A 25,619-nucleotide genomic window follows, 5' to 3' on the forward strand; every position below is an offset into this window, starting at 1 on the left:
CACTTACACGAGTGTTACACTCACACGAGTGAAACAGTCACACGAGTGTTACACTCACACGAGTGTTACACTCACACTAGTGTTACACTCACACGAGTGTAGCACTCACACGAGTGTTACACTCACACGAGTGTAGCACTCACACGAGTGTTACTCTCACACGAGTGTAGCACTCACACGAGTGTTACACTCACACGAGTGTAGCACTCACCCGAGTGTAGCACTCACACGAGTGTTACACTCACACTAGTGTTACACTCACACTAGTGTTACACTCACACGAGTGTAACACTCACACGAGTGTAACACTCACTAGTGAAACACTCACACTAGTGTTACACTCACACGAGTGTTACACTCACACTAGTGTAACACTTACACGAGTGTAACACTCGCACGAGTGTAACACTCACACTAGTGAACGTGACACAAACACGAGTGTTACACTCACACGAGTGTAGCACTCACACGAGTGTTACACTCACACGAGTGTTACACTCACACGAGTGTTACACTCACACGAGTGTAGCACTCACACGAGTGTTACAATCACACGAGTGTTACAATCACACGAGTGTAGCACTCACACGAGTGTTACACTCACACGAGTGTTACACTCACACGAGTGAAACACTCACACGAGTGAAACACTCACACTAGTGTAACACTCGCACGAGTGTAACACTCACACTAGTAAACGTGACACAAACACGAGTGAAACACTCACACTAGTGAAACACTCTCACTAGTGAAACACTCACTAGTGAAACACTCGCACGAGTGTTTCACTCGCGCGAATGAAACACTCGCACGAGTGTTTCACTCGCGCGAATGAAACACTCGCACGAGTGTTACACTAGCGCGATTGAAACACTCGCACGAGTGTTTCACTCGCGCGATTGAAACACTCACATGAGTGTTACACTCACACGAGTGAAACACTCACGCGAGTGTTACACTCACACGAGTGTAGCACTTACGCGAGTGTTACACTCACACGAGTGTAGCACTTACACGAGTGTTACACTCACACGAGTGAAACAGTCACACGAGTGTTACACTCACACGAGTGTTACACTCACACTAGTGTTACACTCACACGAGTGTAGCACTCACACGAGTGTTACACTCACACGAGTGTAGCACTCACACGAGTGTTACACTCACACGAGTGTAGCACTCACACGAGTGTTACACTCACACGAGTGTAGCACTCACACGAGTGTTACACTCACACGAGTGTAGCACTCACCCGAGTGTAGCACTCACACGAGTGTTGCACTCACACTAGTGTTACACTCACACTAGTGTTACACTCACACGAGTGTAACACTCACACGAGTGTAACACTCACTAGTGAAACACTCACACTAGTGTTACACTCACACGAGTGTTACACTCACACTAGTGTAACACTTACACGAGTGTAACACTCGCACGAGTGTAACACTCACACTAGTGAACGTGACACAAACACGAGTGTTACACTCACACGAGTGTAACACTCTCACTAGTGAAACACTCTCACGAGTGAAACACTCTCACGAGTGAAACACTCGCACGAGTGTAACACTCGCACGAGTGAAACACTCGCACGAGTGTAACACTCGCACGAGTGTAACACTCGCACGAGTGAAACACTCGCACGAGTGTAACACTCGCACGAGTGTAACACTCGCACGAGTGAAACACTCGCACGAGTGTAACACTCGCACGAGTGAAACACTCGCACGAGTGTAACACTCGCACGAGTGAAACACTCGCACGAGTGTAACACTCGCACGAGTGAAACACTCGCACGAGTGTAACACTCGCACGAGTGTTTCACTCACACGAGTGTTACACTCACACGAGTGAAACACTCACACGAGTGAAACACTCACACGAGTGAAACACTCACACTAGTGTTACACTCACACGAGTGTAGCACTCACACGAGTGTAGCACTCACACGAGTGTTACACTTACACGAGTGTTACACTCACACGAGTGTAGCACTCACACGAGTGTTACAATCACACGAGTGTTACAATCACACGAGTGTAGCACTCACACGAGTGTTACACTCACACGAGTGTTACACTCACACGAGTGTAACACTCATACGAGTGAAACACTCGCACGAGTGTAACAGTCGCACGAGTGAAACACTCACACTAGTGAAACACTCACACTAGTGAAACACTCACACGAGTGTACAGCCTTAGCGCCGGCATTCCTAGCATCGGCTGGCCATAGCAAATGTTGTGGTAAAGCGGTGTCTAGAGTTGTGCGGTCGTGGTGGAAGTGTACAGCGTGTTAATTAATAGTCGTGTGGTAGTGTTGTGGTACAGTGCAGTCGTGAGGCGGCGCGCAGTTGAGCCAACTTGAAATTGATGTCGCCTGAAGCTTGACCCGCCACCGCACTTTCACCCGCCCCTCGATGTCCGTCGACTCCACTCGAGGCTCAAACCGCGTGCGTGCGGAGAGACGCCCAGAGACTTGGCGCTCTGCGCCGCGACGTAATAAGAGGGCGTGGTAGACGTCGCCCCCTTCCTTCACGCCCATAGACGCAAAGGGCGCTGTACGAAACGTTGCAGCGCAACAACCACACGAGCAGACGTGACACAAACACGACTGTATTCTTAGTTTTTTCGGTAAAGTCACGTTGAAGGGAAACAACAAAATAATAAAATATATAAAAAATACAAACACGACTAACGTACGGAGCCCGCCCGTCGCTTGACCGTTGGTCCAGCCTTAGCGACGGCGTCCCTAGCAACGGCCGGGTATAGCAAACGGCGTGGTTAAGCGGTGTAGAATGTAGTGTATTCGTACAACGTAATAAGTCGCACTGTGGTAGCGCGATTGTAGCTACTTGTAATTGATGATGTATCCTTCAACGTGACCTGATTCACACGTACTCACCCGCATCTGCTCCGCCACTTGGATGTCTGTCGTTTCGAATGTCGACAGAGCTTAAAACCGCGTCCGTGCGGCGAGACGACTGCGTGCTGCCGCAGCTGCCGCAACTTCCGCCGTTGTGCATTCTGTTGCTAGGCGACGGGTGACGTAGTAAGGGGGCGTGGTGAACAAGGCCACGCCCATCGACTCGCGCAACGGTCACGTGCCCGCTTATGAACATCGCCAGTAAACGATGCACGCACTACCGCCATTCACCACTAGGTGGCGGCGACCGTAACCACGGCGAAGTGCAGAACATACCCAGGTGCCGTGGGCTGAGATGACTGACTGGAAGACGCACCGTGGTCCCAACTGCTAACCTTCTGGGTTTTAGCCGTATAGTGCTCTGCTCGTTGTCACTGGAGGGCGACTGCCTCCAACTCCCCAGCGGCGTCCTTCACGAACCTCCTCCAGTGGCCGATCTTGACACCGCTGGTACCAGTAATCGGCAGTCCATTCAGCTCCGCATCCTTCTGCACCACTGTATTCCATCTCCCTAGTATGTGCCACACCCATTTAGCCCTATCTATCCGGCCAAACAGAAGCTGGCATGCAGGAGCTAGGTATGCAGGCTACATGTCACCGATGGAAGTGTCCAGATCTTTCAAGGTTCTGTGGGTTCCTCGCACAATCCAGTCTGGTTAAATCCAGAATGGATCGTATGGCTAGCCTGAAGGTTTAAAAGTTATGCAGATGTTCCATTAAGAGGGCTACACGTTTCACAAGCATAGAGGGCATAACAAGCCAGGTAGCTTCTACATAGCGTTACACAGCTGATGAAAAGATGTCACTCGACTGATTCAGAGACCTCGGCTTCCAAACCAAAGCTGGTCATAAGCACACTGCTCAAGTACAGAGACTTCTCTACTCTCCCCACAACTATCCCATCACTTATGAGGCGTTAATGGAGGGGAGCATGTGATGACATAAAATACCCAGGCAGGTACTTTGTTTTTGTGGGGCCAATGGCAAGGCGCTATTTCTGAAGTAGCATGCTCCAGGTTCAGCAGTAGGATCTGCAACTCTTTCTCAGTGGGAAGCAATCGCCAGATAATCCGCATACGTAGTATGGTTGACACAGACATGTAGACATGCAAAGATTCCCCCAACTCATGTACTGTACCACTAGGACTGCACTAAACAGCATCTTGGATGAAATACAATTTTATACAAAATTGTGTTGCCTTTAAGGACTAGCCTTATTCAAAATCACTCAAATTCACTACGGGGTTGCACAAAACTTTCAACATGCAAACCATAGGTTATCACATAATCCACATTCATAATTCTCAATTAATACTCAATTGAAAGTGTGCGCTATTGACTTTTTAGGCTGAATTTGAAGAAATATCCTGACACAGCAGGTTGCTGGACGTATGTGGAACGTCTTTCGTACCATACATATCCAACCATGCTAATAAGTACTTAAATCAGTTCTAAATAATGTTAGTTAATGCTGGAGCACCTGGATGTAACATCTTTCAAAAACAGATATCTTGGGCCGTCATCATCCTCTTCCACACAAAACAGAGAGAATAGTGCGTGAGCAACATCTTCCATTTTTAAACCATGAGACTTTCTTTAAAGTAGCAATCACGGTACAAACGTGAAGGGACTGTGTTGGATACCGTCTCCTTTACTAAAACAGATGCTCCCGGCTTCCCCATCTCAATCTCTCCAGTCAAGTGGTTCAGGTGGACAAGCCTCTGAAGGAACCGGAATGACGCAAGGGTCACATGCGGCTGCACCGAGCCCTGCTCCAGAGAACATGGGAGAGCCCACGTCTGCATAGACTGGCTGCTCAACACTTTTAAGATGCCCGGCGCTTGCTGTACACCTTTGTGATCACGCCATTAGTGCGGGTTCCATCCAAGGGTGAGGCGATGGGGGCGATCGCATCCCCCTTGAGACGCCAAAATTGATTTTCTAGTGTTATTTCTTCTTTCTACGTGGCTTTCCCAAAAGACCCAAATAATCTTTTATTGATATTTACCAGTAAGACGTGTTTTAAGCAGCTTAAAATGTCGGCGCTACCGTCTCTCCCGTTACGAAGTTTATAGACCCGCCTCTGCACTACTGTGCACTGCAACTCTAATCCAGTGTTGTTGCGCTGATAGGTGTCATTCAGTCGGCAGGCAGGAACATCGAGACGTCGCTGCTGGGGTTCACTCGACACGTGGCTCGTGTGCAGCGCGTGTGGTCCTCGGTGGAGAATGGGGGTCTGGGACAAGTCCGTCGTCCACATCTTCACAGAAGAGGAATACTGTTTGGAATCGGAGACGTCCACATACGAATCTGCCAACATCACAAAACAAATATTGGCGATGAGTAAAATTCCATCTTTGGTCACAAATTTTCTTTTGAAATGTGAAAATAAGTACATTTAACTTCACATTGTTTTAGTGTAAGTGCTCATCTCAGAAATATCCACATGCAGCTGATTGCTCACACCACTGCCGGCGGAAGGAACTCAACTGGGGGAGCTCTGAAGAGCTCCTCGAGGATTATCAATTATCTTTCAAGATGGACAGGCGTCTTGGAAAGTACCCACATGCGTATTGCCGATAAACTCGTTGCAGTGCGCCTATTTTACTGCTGGGTGGACAGGCACTGTGAATTTAGGAAACTTGCTTTCACCTTTAGGTCAACCCAGCCTTAAATTAGTCTGAACCTATACTAGGTCTCCCCTAGGTCAAATCAGCCTTAAGTTAATACAAACCTATATTGGCCCTCCCTTATGGTTTACTTTGGATACATACAAGGCACAATTATTACAACTAATACTCATAACCAAACTATCCACCCTACCCCTAAATCTATTCCGAACATTTGCTCCTGTCTGTAGCCGGAAGGTTACACTTCCTATGAAAGTGTATGTGCTTGGATTTTAGATGTAAATTTGCAGCATGGGTCTTGCAACGTTGTCATGTACATTCAGTGGGGAGAAAACTCGCTACGCAGGAAGTTGCCCATGGTGGAAATGGAACGATGAGATGGGCTGTGTGCAGGGGACGGGTCCTGGCATCACAGGACAGTGCAGGGTGGTAAGTAGCCTTGATCAGTGACCATCATGGCTGCTGATTGAGAGCATAGAGTAATGTTTCACGACGGATTACCACAACATTTTTTCTTATTAGTAGAGTTTTGTTATGGGTATAGTGCAACAAAACATTCCGTAAAAGTAATCTTCCTACAATATATACATTACAAGCAGTATTTGAACATGACTTTCACTAATTTTGTACAAACTTATTGTGTTTAAAAAGGAAAACATTTCATTTCAATGTTGTTTGCAATCTGTCCCTTTGAATATTATACGTATGGAAATTAACCAGAGAAAGCCCACAGAAACCACGGGATAACACTCAAGCTAAGTCATTCAGTACTACGTCGCATATCCGACTTGCTGGGGAGTGTGGTATAGGCAGATCGGTGAAACGTTTGTATATGTGACTGAACATCTATATACAATGACAGTCAATACATGCAAAGATGCTGCACTGGGTGTGGCCGGTGAATTGATCAGGACGAACATGCAACGTACTCTATGTCAAGCATACTTGCTGTACCAAATCCTACAGGTACCATCCCATCACCCTGCAGGCGCGTGCCCCCAGCAAACACGATGGCTCCATCTCCACAAATCCCACCAAACCCCAACTTCAAACCACTGCTTCACAGGCTCATGTCACAGTGGTTATCATGCTGATTTACCCAGCAAAGCGTCACTGAGCACAGTGACTATTTTTCAGAAGGGTCTTGCCAGGTTCTCACAGGAGGGGGTTACGATTGCTATGTATATTCCCAATTGAATCATTCGGGCACAACTGTTCATGAGAATAACATGACTCATGGTGCCGCCACACAATGGCCTAACCTTGCGAATGACGTCACGGGATCTTTAATGTCCACTCTGAAGCAGACCGAGTGTATGTTTACAGTTAATAAACCCGCAGTATCAAATCCGAGCAGCCGCTGGATTCTAACCGCGCACCTTCGTAATAAGCGGCAAACGCACGACTGCTAGGCGGTCACCGCCCATTTGATGATTTTCGACCTCCCATTATCTTTGCATGAAATAAAACAAGTCACTTTGTTGACGTTTGTTTTCGCCACTAATTTCACGAACCAAATGAACCGTGGCCCGGTGAATGTCACCGGAGCGCAGTGGCGACAACGGGGCCTCCAGACGGCGCTCTGCCAGGAGAAGTGCGGAGCGAGTCCCGTGAGCCAGGCCGGCTCCAGTGCCATCACTTTCCTCACGAAGAAGCGAGACGTCTGCACCATCTCGTTCAACACCACCCAAACGCGCGTGCACACAAGCACGCAGAGAGTGACCTTCGTTTAGAATTAAATACTGGAGGGGGCTGCTGTGGTGCAATGCCTAGCACGCTGGCCTGGCAACAGAGAGGTTGCTCGTTAGACCCTCTGGCACAGCAGTTGAAACAAATGGTCAAGTAATCTTAAATTCCCCTGCCTATCTACCATGCAGTAAAACATATGACCAGTGTGAAAGAGTAGACCAAATATTTTGTAAAGGGGCTCTCACACGAGCATCCTCGTGGAAATTCTGCCAGCAGAGGCATGAGAAAAAGCAATATCATGACTGTGCCACAGCTCCGCAATCCCAATTGTTTTGGCAAAGTGTTCAAAGAATGTTACTAATTAAAAAGGTTGCTTATGTATTTAACACGTGGGTGTTTAGAGGCCAGAGCACTGAACTGGCACCACCGAGTACCTGAGTTTGAATCCAGGCAGCTGCCTGTGATTAAAGCGGGTTCTCAATCGAGTGAGTTAATGGTCTCAGTCCGGTCGTCATTGACTACACAAAATAATGCATCACATTACTGTCATTCTGCACTTTATTGGGATATATTTCCAGCTATGAGAAGTCACAACATTATTACGACTAACATTACTCCCATATGAGGAACGGGTGGAAAAGTCCTGCCATTTACTATGTGGACGAAAGGTCAATTTAAAGGGTACAAAGTAGCTCTGTGATATCAGATTTAGTGGGCTATGATCTAACACAAGGCTTGTATTGCTCTGTAAGACACGAATGAATACTTGGGGACCCATGACATGATGGCGAGAGCACAGTCGCGGTAAATTGGGAAAATATGGAAAAAAATGCAGGTTTACAAATAAAAAACATTGCGGGTTTATTACCAATACAGTGGCTTCTTGGCATTGAGCACGGAGGTGGGTGTGGATGTGGAGCTGAAAGTCATCTCATACCTTCCTGTTCCACTAAAAAGTGTAAAATCAGAGTACTAGTCAACAGACGTCTACTGCCATTAATATCAACAAAAAATATATAACACGCACATTTGCATGAAATTGTCCACGTCTACAACATGGCCATGATGAACCCAGTGAGACAGTCAAAGCTGGGGACGGCATGAAGAATCTCAGCACTGTTAGATCAGTTTCTCTGACAAAGACACTGACCCAGAAGCATGTACACATACAAAGACAAAGATACCCCATATAGCCTTTACCAAACTTTTGGAACAAGTGGTGTTTGCAAGAACCCATGAAGTCCGGCTGGCATACTTGGAGCTGGGTGGCCAGCACCACGCCCGGCCGCCTTCGTCTCCCAAGTGGTTATGTTTACACACCGCACCAGGTACTGATTTCAGGTTGAGTCGACATAGAGGAGGCCGAAGACCGGTTCGGATAATCGTCACTGGTGTTGGCCATGAGCGGGACCGAACTCGGGTCACCAGGTTCGTAGTGCAGCTCACTAAGCGCTACAATACCACTCCCCACCACTGCACACATACGTACACTCACACACAAAACAAAAACACAAAGAGTCACATCGTTTATACAGGCTGCCAGGCAAGTGCTGCTGGCATGTGCCTATTAAGACTGGCAATGTGCACAATGGGGTGATGGGGCCAGTTCCAAGCCTAGCTCCCTTTGCTGATGTTAATACACGCTGAAACATGCACTTATTTGGAGCTGAGTCTACATACAGGAGACTCGAATTGGTTCAGACATCACTCACCACTGATGTGAGCCATGGCACGGAATCAAACTTAGGTCGCTGGATTTGTAGCCACTAGCCTCCTGCAACACATACGCCAATTTCTACACACGTACACTCAGACCCCTGAAAAAACAAACAGAAATTACCAGGGATCCAACCTCAGGTGTCAACAGTCCCAGCGTAGTGTATCTGACCCTGGACATTGTGAACTCTTTCAGAGCAGCAGGTAGATACCCCTCTTAATCCAGGAGCTCAGCAGTGCTCACTTCATGTAGGACATAGCCATTCTGATTGCCCTGAACCACACAACCAACTTTTCTTATTCTAAGCCAAACGTTCCATTATTGCATGTAGTCAGCTGCTTCTCTTTCCTTTCTCCGTGAGCTTCCATTCCGTGCCTTTTTTCTCGTCATATCCACCGTCCTCGTGTCTCGTGCCACCGCAGCCTCCCATCTCCCCCTCGGTCGCGCTGTACTCCTTTGGTGCTGCATCGGCAGCATCTCCATAGCAACTTTCCCTTACACCTCCTTTGTCTCTTCTCAACACATACCATCAAAGTCTAACCTCTCTAACCTTCGCGATAATCTCAATAACCCTCAAGGCACATGACCACTTCGTCACATTAAAACATGAGGCAGGATGGAGAAACTGCACCTGTAAGATTCACTGTGGTGCAGTTTTGCAGCATTGGTGAAGAAACCGGACACAATGCACGGGGTTGGCATCTCCTACTCACGCAGATGGAGCGGAAAACAAGACACACACATTGGGAATAGTGACTCAAATCCAATTCTTTGGTTCTTTCAGTAAAGTCACGTAGACAGAAAAATAAAACAAAAAATAATATATCACGACGTTAGGATCGCAACACAAGCGCTGCTGCAGCAGTTCCACTGCTGGATTATTTTTTACGCCTGAGGACGACCGCTTGTGTTGCGATCGAAACGTCGTGATATATATTTTTTAATTTTCTACCTACGTGACTTCACCGAAATAACCAAAGAGTATGGATTCCTGCAGTCACGAAAGACTCAAATCAAAATCCAATTATCTGTGATTCAATTTTCGCCTTATCTGTATTTGTCCACGGGTAAGAGCAGATAATGAGAAATTTGGCAATGTGGGAAATATCCTGGGTCAGCTGGGGATTTGATGAAGATAACGCTGCAAATAAAAATGGAAAGGAGAAGGGGAAGAGGGAGGAACTGATCAGTTGGTGGAAAAATGTGAACAGTTAGACGGGACTCTCCATGAGAAGAGCCTGAAGATCACGAAAGATGAAGAGCATCGTTCTTGGGCATCAACCCTCGGTTATGACGACGACAAGAGATGGACAGGAGCAATGAGATAAGAGTTGTCATGCAACATGTAACATTACATTTGGTTTTGCACTTCAGCCAGGCAGAGGTGGCGCAAGCCTGTGATCCAGTACTGTGGAGGCAAGAGTTGGCATCACACAAATGTTTGTTAGAATGCAGCACAGCACAAATCTTGACGCCACCTGTTCCATCTGTATGGGAAGGAATGTTGCACTCCTCCGCACTCAGAGACTGATCTAGGCAACCATACTATAGGAAAGTGTGCTACTTGAAGGTGAATTGCGATTAAAATTACGATGAACGCTTACAAACCACTGCATTGACATAGTTGGGAACCCAGGTAACCGCAACTACCGGTCAACCCGGTATGTTTACCTGTGACACTTGGATCGGACTCGCACGAGTTCAGCCCGTGAGTCTGTCACTCCACATGGTCTCAAAGTGCCCCTAGCCTGGGCAGAAGCAGACATCGTCGGGAAGTCATCTGTACTTGTAGAACATCTCGGAGAGATGGTTGCATCCCTCCACGGTTAGGACGGTGCTCGTGTACTTGTGGTTGAAGAGCTTTGGAATTTCTGGATTAAAAGTAGTTCTACAATTATTTGCTCGTGTCACTGCTGGCAGAAGGGCCTCCACTCGAGAGACCGTGCAGTGGCTGGTGCACCAAGCAGTGGCGAGGCCTTTGTGTTTCTGAGGTTGGTGATCATCAGTGTTGATTTCGTCAGCATTTCACTCGTTTAGTATTCGTCTACAATAACCTGCAACATTTTAGTCAACCCATCATCTGTTTTATTTAGACATTAAAATAAACATGCCAACTAAATGAAATCCACAGAATAAGACGTTACGTAAATTCCACAGGTATTTGGTAACTAACAAAATTAACGCTCCTGTTGATACATCAGAAGCCACCGACTACTTTTACTCAGAGTTGACCTACAATAATGGGAACAAAGCAGCATGGGTCAGTATAACCGTAGCACTGAGAACCAACACCGCCTGCTCATCACATGCAATAGCACGGCATCGATACTTGCATTTTAAAGCCACGCTAGCATCAACCACACAATCAACTCAAACCTCTATATCAAAAGTAGCAGATGTAATAATCCTCAGCTCTTCTCTCTTCTTCTTGATTTGCCAAGAAAAAGAATACCATGTGTAAGTATGTATGTTGAAACTTCTTTTGCACCATTCAAAGTCAACTGTGCTAATCGGAGGTGTGGAAATTTAAGGTGAATTGTGAATAAAAGTATGAAATAAAGACAATTAGGGCAGGAGATAGTGCTTTTGGAATATCGATTTGATCATCAAAAGCAGCATGACAAAGTGCCTGAACAATAAAGGTGGTTTCCAATCGGTACACATTACCCACTGTGAAAATGATCAGAAAACAATGACACTAAGCTGAAACGTATGCAAAGAACAGAGTTGCATTCTTGGGATTGCAGTGAAAGACAGATAGGGGAACATGTGATTCAGGGAACAAACACAATCAGAGAAATCTTATTGTAGATGTAGAGGTGCTAACTACTCACTGTTCGGTAACCTGCATTGCCACTAGGTATCAAAGGGGCAGTGCAGCGCTACCTGTGTGAATAACGGTTGGGGTCAGACGAGGTGAACTGGATCGTAGCCACAGTTTGGTAACAACCAATCAGACAGTTCCACGTGGGAATGTAGGATTGGTTACACCTGGCCACAAGCTGCTATAAGAAGGGTGAGCGCGCGAAGCGCGGGGAGTTCTCTCCCTACACGAAGACCGAAGCCCGGGCTGAAGATAGCCAGGACCCTGGACCCAGCCTTCCAGCCCTTCTGAGGGCTAAGGCTCGGCGTATCCAGTGGTCAAGACCCACCGGGCCAGCGGTGGGTCAGATAGCCTCCCCTAGGTCCCAGCCGGAGGACTCTAGGATAGCAGTAGACTCGAGAGTAAGTCCCGCCAAGACAGGAAGCTGTACCTCCTTAGGTTAGCAAGAGACCTGTGTGTAGGTCTCGCTAAGTCTGGAGGCTGTACCTCCTTAGGTTAGGAAGAGACCTGTGGGTAGGTCACGCTAAGTCTGGAGGCTGTGCCTCCTTAGGTTAGCAAGAGACCTGTGGGTAGGTCACGCTAAGTCCGGAGGCTGTAACTTCTTAGGTGATGGGACTGTATACCCCTTTGTGTGTTAAGGACTGTGTAAGAGAAGAAAGACAATAAAGAGTGTGCCTCAAGAAGTGTATTCATCATTATAAACACTACATATGTATGTACAACTTCTTTCGTACAGTATAAAGCCAACCACGCTAATCAAACTGTTAAGAAAAGCAAGGAGGGGCTTAGGCTGGACACCACTCGATGGGATGATAGCCGATGGACAAAACCGGTACCGGAATTGCAGCCAAAGAAGAAAACAAGGGCAAGACAGAGCGATGAGATCAGTTCAATAGCGCAATGGATTGTGGCACCGCGCAGGGCAATGAGGGATGCCGATGGCATGGGGATCTGTTCATTCAGCAGTGCAGATACCAGGGCTGATGTTGACAATGTACATTTACATATACAGTACATTGACGATTTATTCTGTAGAGGAAGTACAGCTGTTCCATTACGATTACTGTCAATCTTAGCTCATTACACCGAGGTTAAAACGTTCCTATATAAATAAGATAAATTGTTCTAACTTTCTCAGCAACCCAAGAGTAATGAATATTGGTGTAGTGTCCATTCATGTGCTTCATCGAATATAATGGCATAGTGGGCACAAAAAACAAAACTCAATTAACCCTCGCACAGCACTCACTAAACACTACACCAGGAAGCAGAGTGCATTAGACACATTGTTTAAGGGAGGATGAGATACAATCCTGAACTGTATGACTGAAACCACTGCTGGCTGCAGGGCCTCAACTAGAGGGAACCCTAGAGAGGTGAGTGTGACAGTGAGACAGACCAAGGTGAGTGAGCAAGCGCGTGAGTCGCGAGCGAGGCAGCGTCCCTCTCACCGTTGCGTGGGTCGGGCACGAGGCTGTGGCTGCCACTGCAGGTCGTCAACCCCCACGCGTAGCTCCATCGTGTGGCTGGCAAAGATAGTTGTCACCGATGGTGGCCGTGAGCGGGAATCCACCTACACCCTACACATACATAGACCGAGTTGTCACTAAAATGGATCCTCGAGTTGTATTGATTTTATGGTTTCAGCACAGCCACCAATGATTTACATCGAGACCCAGTGTGTCGCACAAGACACCCATAGGTGCACATAGAGACACAGACTCCCAATGAGTTGTGATTAAACCTGATTCTCCATTTCAGTGAGTTGATGGTCTCAGCTCAATCACCAATGACTTACGTAGAGAACAATAGACTATTCTGGAGATACAATGACTCCTCTACTTAGCCTGGCACCATCAGTAAACCTCATGGCACCTGGGTTTCCCCCGTGACCTTCTGCACCTAGCATGGCACCATCAGTCAACTTCATGGCACCTGGGTTTCCCCCGTGACCTTCTGCACCTAGCCTGGCACCATCAGTAAACCTCATGGCACCTGGGCTTCCCCCGTGACCTTCTGCACCTAGCCTGGCACCATCAGTAAACCTCATGGCACCTGGGTTTCCCCCGTGACCTCCTGCACCTAGCCTGGCACAATCATTAAACCCCTTGGCACCTGGGTCTGTCATATGACCTGCTGCACATTGCCTGGTAACATCAGTTAACCCATAACACCTAGGTCTGTCACGAAACCTCCTACACCTAGCCTGGCACCATCACTCAAACCCTTGCCACCTGGGCCTGCAGAATGACCTTCTGCACCTTGCCTGGCATCATCAGTAAACCCCTTGGCACCTGTGTATGTCCAATGACCTCCTACACCAAGCATGTCACAATCAGACAACCCAAAGTACCTGGGTCTATCCTGTGATCTTCTGCAGCACATAGCCTGGCATTTTCAACAACCCCTTGGCACCTGGGGTTGTCCTGTGACATCCGGTACTTAGTCTGGCACCACCAGTTAACACCTTGACACCTGGGTCTGTAGCGTGACCTCCTGCACATAGCCTCGCACAATCTATAAACCCCATGGCACAAGGATCTACCAGTTACATCCTGCACCTGGTCTGGCACCATAAGTCAACCCCCTGACACCTGGGTGTGTCCCGTGATATCCTGCACATAGCCTGGCACCACCAGTCAGCCCCATGGCACAAAAGTCTGACATGTGACCTTCAGCACCACTCTCCTGCCTGTACCCTCTCATCTCACTCTACCCCCCTCCACACACTCACCTGTCTCTCTTCTCTCATCTCACTTTACTCCCCTCCACAAAGTGACTTGTCTCCCATTCTAGATTTGAAGTTTTAGTGACTGCAAGGATCCATACTCTTTGGTTCTTTCGGTAAAGTCACGTAGGTAAAAAATGAAAACTAAATCAAATCACGACGTTTCGGAGGCAACACAAGCTTCCGTCATCAGGTGGCAACAGTCACAGCAAAATTACTGTGGTGAGTCGAGAGAGCTGTTTGTGACAAGAGATTATATCGGGTAAGAAGGGGGGAGGAGCCAGGGAGGATGGATGCAGGGTGGGGGGGGGGGGTGTTGGGGGATGGAGATTAGAGAAGTTCCTGGGCATGGTACTCATGTACCACGGATGGGGGGGGGGGAGAGTGGGATGGGCGACAAATTTGCACGACTGAAACATTGCACGTCAAATTTCATAGTGATGGTAGTGTGTAAGGCTGGGAGTAAAAGACCGGAGATATGAATATAAACTATAAGGCAGCTAAAGTTTAACTCGGTTAATAACATCCTACCAATGATTGCTCAATTGCTCAACACTCTCGTCCACTCACCTACCTCTCCCCTCTCATATCACTCTAGTCCACACACTCACCTGTTTCTCTCCTCAATCTACTTCCCTCCACAAACTCATCTGTCTCTCCCCACTCACCCTACTCAACTCCCCTCCACACTAACCTGTCTCTCCCCTTTCATCTCTCTACGCCCCTCCACACACTCACTGTCGCTCCCCTCTAATCCGACTCTACTCCCTCCACATACTCTGCTGCCTGTCCCCTCTCATCTCACTCTACTCAACTCCACATACACAACTATCGTCCACTCTCATCCCATTGTACTCCCCTCCCCACACACACAATCACTCCCCCCTCATCTCACTCTAGGCCACAATCACCTGTCTCTCTCCTTTCATCTCATTCTACTCCTCTCCCCACTCACTGTCACTCCCCTCTCATACCACTGTAGTCCCCTCCACACACTCACCTGTCTCACCCCTCTCATCCCACTCTGCTCACCTCAATACACTCATCCATCTCTCCCCGCTCATCGCACTCGAAACCCTCCACACACTCTCCTGACTCTCTCCCCTCTCTTCTAACTCTACTCCCCTCCACAAACTCACCTGTCTCTCCCTTATCGTCTTAACTATACTACACTCCACACTCACCAGTCTCTCCCCTCATTTCCATGTACTCCCCGCCACACACTCACTGTCGCTCCTCCTGAATCCCCCTCTACGCCGCTCCACCAACTCCGCTTCCTCTGTACTCTCTCATCCACTGTGCTCCCCTCCCCACACTCACTAGGCTCTCCCCTTTCATCTCACTCTACTCCCCTCCACACACTAATCCATCTCTCTCCCCTCATCTCACTCTAGGCCACACTCAGCTGTCTCTCTCCTCTCATCTCACTCTAGGCCACACTCAGCGGTCTCTCTCTCCTCTCATCTCACTCGAGGCCACACTCAGCTGTCTCTCTCCTCTCATCTCATGCTACTCCTAACCCCACACTGTCACTTCCCTCTCATACCACTGCAGTCCCCTCCACACACTCCCCTGCCTCTACCCTTTCACCTCACTCTACTTCCATCCACACACTCACTTGTCTCTCTCTCTGATCCCACTCAAATCTGCTCCACACTCACCTGTCTCTCCCCTCATCTCAATGTACTCCCCTCCACACACTCACAATCACTAACCTCTCATCCCACTGTACTGCCCTCACGAACTCCCCTGCCTCTCCCCTTTCACCTCATTCTACTCCACTCCACACTCACCTGTCTCCCCCTCTCATCCCAATCTACTCCCCTCCACAAAGTCACCTGTCTCTCCCCGCACATCTCTCTCTACTCCTCTCCACACACTATCCTGCCTCTCTCCCCTCTACTCTTGGGTTCTATTCGGTAAAGTCACCTAGGTAAAAAATAAAACAACAAAAATCACGACGTTTCGGCCACAACACAAGCGGCATTCATCAGGTGAAAGGACCAGACTGTCTCGAAGACTGCGCTGGAGTGAAACAGAGCCAAGCTCAGACTACGACCTTTAGGCTGTGTGAGAGGGATTGAGGTGCCTTGACAAAGGAATAACCATAAAAAATTAGCATTTGATTGGCGGACTTAGCATGATGAAAGGTGTAGCACACGGCAGTGCACCTTTAAGCTGTGTGAGAAGGATTAAGGTGCCTTGACAAAGGAATTAGTGTAAAAAATTAGCATTTGATTGGCGGACTTAGCATGATGAAAGGTGCAGCTCAGTGATCGGCACCGGCAGTGCAACTGCCTGTGCTGTGAAAGTTTGAGGTACCACTACTTGAAAAAATATACTGTACCAATGAAAATTAGTTTAATGTTTGGTTCGATTTAGAACATCTTTCCAATGGTTGCTTAATTTGAAACCATCTTCTCGGTTGAAATTGTGTCTGTGTTTGTAGATCTGAATTGCCTCGTGATAAAAACCTGTGGGTTTGCAAAGAACCTTGGTATCGGAGAAAATTATATCGTGATCACCCACAGCGTTGTAACAGTGATCAGCCAAGGCAGAAGAATTCGTTCTGCCGTGTTTCAAATCAGGTTTTTATCAGAGATTTGTTCACGAGGCAATTCAGATCTACAAACACAGACACAATTTCAACCGAGAAGATGGTTTCAAATTAAGCAACCATTGGAAAGATGTTCTAAATCGAACCAAACATGAAACTAATTTTCATTGGTACAGTATATTTTTTCAAGTAGTGGTACCCCAAACTTTCGCAGCACAGGCAGTTGCACTGCCGGTGCCGATAACTGTGCTACACCTTTCATCATGCTAAGTCCGCCAATCAAATGCTATTTTTTTACGCTAATTCCTTTGTCAAGGCACCTTAATCCCTCTCACACAGCTTAAAGGTCGTAGTCTGAGCTTGGCTGTGTTCACTCCAGCGCCGTCTTCGAGACAGTCTGGTCCCTTCACCTGATGCAGGCCGCTTGTGTTGTGGCCGAAACGTCGTGATTTTTGTTGTTTTATTTTTTACCTACGTGACTTTACCGAGTAGAACCAAAGAGTATGGATCCTTGCAGTCACGAAAGCTTCAAATCTCTCCCCTCTCTTCTAACTCTACTCCCCTCCACAAACTCACCTGTCTCTCCCTTCTCATCTCACTCTACTCTGCTCCACACTCACCAGTCTCTCCCCTCATCTCAATATTCTCTCCTCTACATTCACTGTCGCTCCTCTCAAATCCCCCTCTATGCCCCTCCACACACTCTGCTTCCTCTGTCCCCTCTCATCCACTGTACTCCACCTCCACAAACTTCCCTGCCTCTCCCCTTCTATCTTACGCTACTCCTCTCCAAACACTCACCTGTCACCCACTCTCGTCCCACTCGACTCCTCTCCACACAATTGTATCTTACCTCTCATCTCAGTGCCCCTCCACACACTCCCCTGCCTCTCCCTTTTCACCTCCCTCGACTTGGCTCCACACACTCACCTGTCTCACCCCTCTCATTCCTCTCTACTCCCCTCAAAAAAATCACCTGTCTCCTCTCATCTCACTCTACTCTCCTCCACACACTCAACTGCCTCTCCCCTCTCATCCCACTCTACTCCACTCTACACTCACCAGTCTCTCCCCTCATCTCAATGTACTCTCCTCCACACACTCCCCTTCCATCTTACTCTACTCCCCTCCACAAACTCACCTGTTTCTTCCCTGCGAGTTCGCGTTGCATTGTAGCCATGCCAGCTGCCCCGGGGGGCGCCAGGACCTGCGCGCAGTTTCAGGTAGGCGAGTGGCGCCGCTGGTGTTGAGTTCCCACCACACTCGCCGCGCCACAGCTGGGTGCAGACCCCAGCTGCGCTGTGGGGGTGGGGGGCAGACACAGAGAGAAGCAGATGCTCGCCGATTGATTCGCTGCTGGGTGGACGACGTGGCAGCGGATCGACGTGCAGAGGGGGAGCACAGGAGGGAGGAACAGGATCAGGATCTGCCCAAGCAGACTCCCACCACAGGGAGTTCATGGAATATTCTTGATTCCTCACGGGATACGGTTGTTCTTGCTCTATTTCACCCTTGCAAAAGCTTCCAAGCTCCTCTCTCGAGTCCTCACCTGGTGACATAAAATCAACTCTGGGACACTTAAGAATCGTGTCTGGTTCACAGGTGTCTTTCTGGGTCGTGCCGCGAGGCGTGGTTCAGCACGATGAGCAACGTCTTGCTCCACGTGTTGGGAGCTCGTGCAGGAACTGTGGGGAAGGCGGTGTTGGTGGGCGGGGACAATCGGGGTGCGACGGCTTCACGAGTAGCGAGACAACAACATATGATGAGGACGCCTGTCTCCACGGCTGCATCCCATCGTAACAGCAATGCCGGCGATTGAACTAAGACACCGTGAGGCGGGTGCCGCCACATTTGGATGTTTGACGACAAATTCCATTACTCGTCACAGATTAGCATCATGTGGGAGGAAACCGGAGACCCCGGGAGAAAACCTGCCATGTGTAAGTGGAGACAAGAGGCTGATATTTAGGAATCCACTGCACACGTATCACGTGTCGCTGTGCACCACCTGCCCTTCCCGCACGCGTTCTGGGAGTAGCCGGTGAGCCGGTGGCTCCACGCGCCGGCGACGATCGTGCAGATCGACTCTCCACCACCGGGGGGTCCTGGTCCTGAAACAACAACAACAAACACGAAGATTCCCCCATAGCCTCAATGCTACGTTGGGGCAAGTGCCGAGTTGAAACCACGTGCTGAGTCTGTATGGCAGGGGTCGGCAACCTATGGCTCGCGAGCCAGATGTGGCTCTTTTGATGACTGCATCTGGCTCGCAAATAAATTTTAGCTGACATTTCTTTAGTTGTATTCAGTGTTAAAAAATATTATATGGCTCTCACGGAAATTTATTTTAAAATATGTGGCTTTCATGGCTCTCTCAGCCAAAAAGGTTCCCGACCCCTGCTGTATGGTGTCTCCCTTTTTTGCAGAGTGTAGAGTGTGAGCGAGTATATATGTGTTTGGGAGCGTGTCTGAGTGTGTGATAATGTACAAGTGTTTGCGAGTGGGGAGCAGTAGCGTAGTGGCGTGAACCCAGCGAACCGAGTTCTATTCCTGCTCATGACCATTATCAGTGACAAATATACAAACCTGTTCTGAGCCTCCCCTAAATCAGCCTTAAATGAGTACAGGCAGTTCCTGGGTTACGGAAGACCCGACTTTATGAAAATGAATTTTGATTTAAAGCTTTCGTGACTGCAGGGATTCATATTCTTGGTTCTTTTAGTGAGAATTCTATTGTTTTATGAAAATGCTCTGATAAATGCATGAAAAATTTAAGATGCAGAAGAAATGTTCGCATAAGTTAAGCAAGCGCAAATAGTGCAGCGCGGTGAGGTTGCGGATGAATACCGCGGAGGGACGCATAAGGCACGCCGCCTTACACCTCACTCCACCAAAACGCCTCCTTCACCAAGCCCCACCACGATTATGGGCAATGTAATTTTTGTATACCATTACATTATTGTTTGTTTCCTATGCTTCGAATGATCTTTTCCCCCATGTTTCTATTGTTAGGTTTTTACTGTATTTAATGTGCGTGCATGTGTGTTCGTGTGTATGTAAAGTCTAGGCCTAGCCTAATGCACGGTAAACAAACATTCGGAAGTGACTGCTTTCTGTTAACGATTTTTATTAAAATGTTTCGTGGTATTCAGAAACAATTGGATCCAGAATATGTTCCATTAGTTTAATTATGGGTAGTGTTATTCGATTAAATTAAAAACGAATATGAAGTGCAGAGTATGTACAGCAATAGAATATAGGTAGCAATAGAAAACAGCACAATACAGTCCTGAGGGAAAACGAACTAGTATTCAGGTAGGGGAGGCACAACTATTTCTGGCTATTGGATTTTAGCTTTATTTCAGGGAAAAATTGTTCAGTTACTGACATATGGAAAATTCGGGTTACGGATCGTTCTCAGGAACCTAACCCTTTCGTAACCCGGGGACGACATGTACCTGGTGCTGTGTGTAAAACATCAGCACTGGGGAGACTAAGTCAGGTGTGGTGTTGGCCACCCACCCTCACGTGTGATGTGTCGACCTTCACAGGTGCTCTCGAACAGCACTTTTCCCAGGTAGCGTTTGTCTGCAGATTGCCCGATGATATAATCACAACTTTCTGGACCACAGAGGACGCGTGCTGCAGGATTGGAAGGATACCTTAGTGGTCCCCTTCTATAAGGGGGATCGTACTACCGGAGCATCTTCCTACTCAGCGTGCCGGGAAAGGTCCTAGCAAAAAAATGTTCAACATCGCCCTCTCGCCAAACACACCGAAGGCTTGCAGTGCCCGAGTGTGGTTTCAGACGGGGCGGCCTGCACGGATGTAGTATTCTCTGTCCGTCTGCTATAGCAGCAGCAGATGCAGCCAAAGCAGCTCCACTTCTCAGGAAGAAATGCGAACTTGGCTTCCGATGAGGTGGACTCGCCGTGTTTATAATGCAGGTGGTGTCCACCTCCATGAAAACAACCCCTCAGTGTAATAGGGTTTTTCCCCTTTTTTCTGGCAACGAAACTGAAACCTTTTTACAAGGATTCATGTCTGGTCGAGCACCAATTGGGTCGAGGCTCGAAAGAAAGCCGTCCCTTGGTGTGGACCAATCAGTTTCAAGGACAATGCATATATTATCATAGTATGTTTTCCTGTTTGCATTTTGACTGCAAGTATTGTGGTTAATGCAGACATGAATCCTTGTAAAAAGGTTTCAGTTTCGTTGCCAGAAAAAAGGGGAAAAACCCTATTATTATATTTTGGTACTGGCAAAGGAGGTCTAATGATGTAGATGCTAACCCCTCAGTGTTTAGTGGCAGCAGTAGTAGAGGAAGGCACGCCATAAAGGAGCGCGCGTGACAGAGGGGAGCACAGAAATTGTTATAACAGTTTATTATAGTCATGAATAATGTTACCATCTTCGAAATATTATCGTTGTTTATCAAGTAGAATGCAATGTTGTTCATTTTATCATAGTTTATTGTTCTAAACAATGTTAAGAATGTTATAAAGGTTGTCAATGTTGATATAGAAGAATGCAATGTTGTTAATGTCGATTTAGTTCATAATAAAGTTGACTCAATTATCCGCTTGCGATTTATCCGATTTGAGGATTAACCACGCACCTGATATTGACACAAATTAAAAACTCATGGATGTTTCCCTTAATCCCAAATTAATATTCTAAAAACAGTGATACACTTATTCATGGAAGTGTTTATTACAAGTCACGTGCTCCGGTTAATCTGAAATCCATGTGATCGCCCCTACGGTACAGTAGTTGCATATCTTTACAACAGTGGGCGGAGTTTGATATTGATTGGCGTGGCTCTGCTTCTGTCCACTTAGTGGGCCGAGTCTTCTGCGCGGGAGCAGGGAAGTTATCCCTGAGCATGTGCATCGTTCGATCGATCGTTAGCATTCGTTCTAAATCAAATACTTTTGTAACAAAAAACAAGATCAATACATTCTTTACTAAAAAAATGTAAAAAAATGTATTTAAAGCTTTCGTGACTGCAGTAATTCATATTCTTAGCTCTTTCGGTAAAGTCACTTTTAAAAATTCTCACTATTCCCCCCTATGTTCACTCGTGAGAATTTTTATTGTTTTATATATATTTTATTATTTTAATTGTTTCCCTTCAACGTGACTTTACCGAAAGAGCTAAGATTATAAAAAATGTTGTTCATTAACAAACTCAATTTCCTTAACTTAAACATAATGTATATCTATATTAGTGTTTTTTGGCAAAGAGATCCACGTAAAATGGATATTTTTGGATGGTCCGCAATTTTTAAATTAGCCACGGCTGTCCTCCTCGGCATTAGCACGGATAATCAAGAGGCTACTGTATTGTAAAATGTTACCATTTATCAATGTTGATACAGTAAAATGCAATGTTAATGGGGGAGAACATACAAACTCCACACGCTCTCTTATACTCACTCTTATATTCACTCACTCAACCTCTTGCATACTCACACTGCGGAATAGCGGGCGAACATACAGAATCCACATGCTCTGATACTCACTCGCACACACACACACGCTCTTACCAAATAAATACATTAATTTTAAAAATGTAAAGGTGCAACCCTGGAATTGCTTGCTCACGTCACTGTTGGTGGAAGGGGCCTCCAGTAGGAGCTCTAGTAGGAAAGCCGTGATCCAGCAGTACATTGAACATCGCTGTAAATAGAAATGTGTGGCACCCATGAAATCATAGAAGTCATGTTACCGGCTTCCTGGACTACCTGGGACAGCTTTCCCTGACACTCCCCACCGGCTCGCGGTTGACGACGCACTAACAAACCAGAGTGACTATGCCAATATAGTAAACCTTCTATATTCACGAGGGTTACAGCCTTGTGTTGCAGTCGAAACGTCGCGAGAATTGTATTGTTTTATATATATTTTATTGTTTCCCTTCAACGTGACTTTACCGAAAGAACCAAGAATATGTAGAAATCTTGTTCACAGTAAAAATGTGATAAGTTATTGATAAGAGAACACAGCACTGGGTGGCGATAGCCGCAACACTTTCCCCGATTGCATTCGCCTCATTCTTGATGGATCTCACAGTCCACGCCAAAATGTCGGCCTATCACAGACGTGCTCTCGAGTGCTAAAATGATAACTGTGCGTTGTTGTTATCAAACGCCTGCATCTCCCGATGAGTCGTCCACCTGAATTCCTCACCATCTCCATTGTCATCAAATCATCATGAAAGGTAATAAAAACGAATTGTCATTCATATTTTATTATTTATTGTAGTCAGTGGTATTAAACATTTACTATTCCCCCCTTTGTTCACTCGTGCCAGGAACGTAACCCCATTTTTCCTGGTCAACAAGGTTTCTACATTCGCGCGCGATTTCAAGAACATAACCCTTGTGGTTTGAGAGGGTTTACTGTCCATATTTTATCCTGGAAGAAGCCAGTGTTATTGACGAATGCGTCCATGTATTTGTTGTTGTGCTTGTGTACCACTGCCAAAGTAGAAACACCAAGTCATTCGCTGTGCGCTGTGTACATGAGAGCAAACAGTCGGTGCGGTAGACCAAAATTGTTAACATGGGTGAGGGAATGAATCTGACTGCTCACCCTTCATCTAGATGAATCATCGATTGTGCATTTCATATATATTGTACCGTCAAAATACACGACTGCATTCTTCTTCAGGGTCATTTTCAATGACGCAACACAACTGGGTGGGATCGTTTTGCATTATTTCACCGATTTCAGGCTCACAGCCTTGCAGGTCAATGCCGCGCAAAGAACACATTGGCAGTTCAAACGTCTTTTGTGCATTCCATGTCGCCTTGGGTCTCATAAAGCCATCCTCACTGTCGATGTGATGGTAATGTCTGTCACTAATGGCTTCTCTAGGCCAGTGGTTCGCAACCGGGGGGGGGGGGGGGGGGTACGTGAGGTGATTTATAAATGTGTGAAATTATAGCAAACATGAGTCACTGGTGAATAATCACGTATGAATCTGCCAATAGAAAATTACGACGCTAACATCGAAGTCCATATCGTGACCTAGATCGGTATAAAAGATCTTTCTAAATTAATTATCAACAATGTTGTTTCCAAAAGTAACCAGCGAGCGCGAACAAATTACGCCGTTGATTTTTTTTATTCGCTTACAAGTTACTGGCTAGTTAGGGATACCTCACAAAATGGACAACTGGTTAACATTGATGTCCATTAGTCATACATTTATTTCTCAGAGCCGTGATGGGTCAGGCAAGCGAGGGTAATCGGTTGAAACACAATTCTACAAGAGGGCTAATAGTAGCCAGAGAAGGTTGCATTCTTTTTAAACGAATCTAGACAAAATATATTCAAACCTACGAACATAAATGTACAAGAGACACTTAAATTGACGACTTGGTTAAGTTTGACTTTTAAACGCTTATCTTAACACTTGTTTTCGATAGAAAGTAAAATAAACATTGAGTGAACCTCTAGGTGGGGGGAGGGGGTAACGCGCAAAACGATTCTGTGATATTTCCACGAATGTTAGTACAGTAGCATTTGTCCCGCCAAAATACTGTACACGTGAGTTTTACTCAAACTTGCCGCTACCAAAAACTGCAGCCCTTAAGCGTCGGGCACAAAGAGAAGACTACATACCTCATATATAAAATCTATATGTAACACAACAATAATCTATGCATAGTCAAGAGCTTACTTACCGACCGCTGTTGTTTGCGAGGGCTGGCAATTTGCGATGGCGGCCCCGCCCGCCGATCCTCGGGTGTGGGTGGGGTGGCTCACACCACGCCCGGCCGCCTTTGTCTCCCCGGTGGCGATGTTTACACACCGTACTCATTTGATGCCGAGTCGACCTCGGAGTGTCCCAGGACCACCTCGTACAATCGTCACCCGTGCTGGCCGTGAGCGGGAGTCGCGAGTAGCTCCCCACGCGCCGCCATGACAGTGCCGCCACCAACACCACGTGGCCCCCACCTGGGTCACGTGCTCAGGCGGCACGCGCAGCACAGGAGAGTGAGAATCTGACGGCTGAGCGCAGGGCACGTGGTAATACGATCCCATCGTTGTAGCGTAGCGGCCCTTGCCAACACGGGACGCGTTTGGTTGATCGGCCTCCGCTTGTTTCGGGAACATGTTCTCGTGTTGCGAACAAATTGAGCGTTATAGCAGACTCTAGTGAAGGAGAACGCTCGTTAAGCGAGACGCGCCTGTGGTTGGGAAACGAAACGACGTGAATGCAAATGTTGCAATGAAACCACAAATATACAAATGAGCGATCAAATCACAGCATCCGTGAGAGATGGTGTGTGCAAGATGAGTTTGTTGAAGTTGAACTGCCGGCTCCACTCAATTTCCAAAGTGTCTTTCCACTTGGGCGAAGACTCACCACCTCAGCTGCCTGGACGCACACTTCGCAAGCAATTTCCCTGATTTCGACGTGAAAAGGTGTCACTAGGCACGAAACCCATTTCAATGCCCAGCCTAAAACAATGGATGTGACCGCGGCTGAAACGAAACAACTCGTTGAAATGTCACGTGATTAGTTGTTTTT

At 47.1% G+C, this 25,619-nt stretch overlaps 1 protein-coding gene across 1 annotated transcript; it reads right to left on the bottom strand.

Annotated features, from left to right (window-relative positions):
• Nucleotides 1-4,091: 4,091 nt before the first annotated feature.
• LOC142907101 (uncharacterized) lies at nucleotides 4,092-25,201 on the bottom strand. Its single transcript, XM_076056173.1, has 5 exons — nucleotides 25,027-25,201; nucleotides 24,769-24,900; nucleotides 19,082-19,184; nucleotides 18,215-18,372; nucleotides 4,092-5,238 (listed from the first exon to the last, which is right to left on the bottom strand). The coding sequence occupies exons 1-5, from the start codon at nucleotides 25,199-25,201 to the stop codon at nucleotides 4,889-4,891; spliced, it is 918 nt and encodes a 305-aa protein (XP_075912288.1). The 3' UTR covers nucleotides 4,092-4,888.
• Between the last annotated feature and the right edge of the window lie 418 nt (nucleotides 25,202-25,619).

Source organism: Petromyzon marinus, chromosome 74, assembly GCF_048934315.1.
Source record: "Petromyzon marinus isolate PM22_M1 ecotype Great Lakes invasive population chromosome 74, UKy_Petmar_22M1.pri1.0, whole genome shotgun sequence".
NCBI classification, from domain to species: domain Eukaryota; kingdom Metazoa; phylum Chordata; class Hyperoartia; order Petromyzontiformes; family Petromyzontidae; genus Petromyzon; species Petromyzon marinus.

Excerpts from the sequence above, each read along its gene's own strand:
- LOC142907101 (XM_076056173.1), bottom strand. The coding sequence starts at position 25,201 with ATGTTCCCGAAACAAGCGGAGGCCGATCAACCAAACGCGTCCCGTGTT. Across the intron at positions 18,373-19,081 it reads AACGCGTGCGGGAAGGGCAG|CGCAGCTGGGGTCTGCACCC; the intron begins GTGGTGCACAGC and ends CCACCCCCACAG. Across the intron at positions 5,239-18,214 it reads AACTCGCAGGGAAGAAACAG|ATTCGTATGTGGACGTCTCC; the intron begins GTGAGTTTGTGG and ends TGATGTTGGCAG.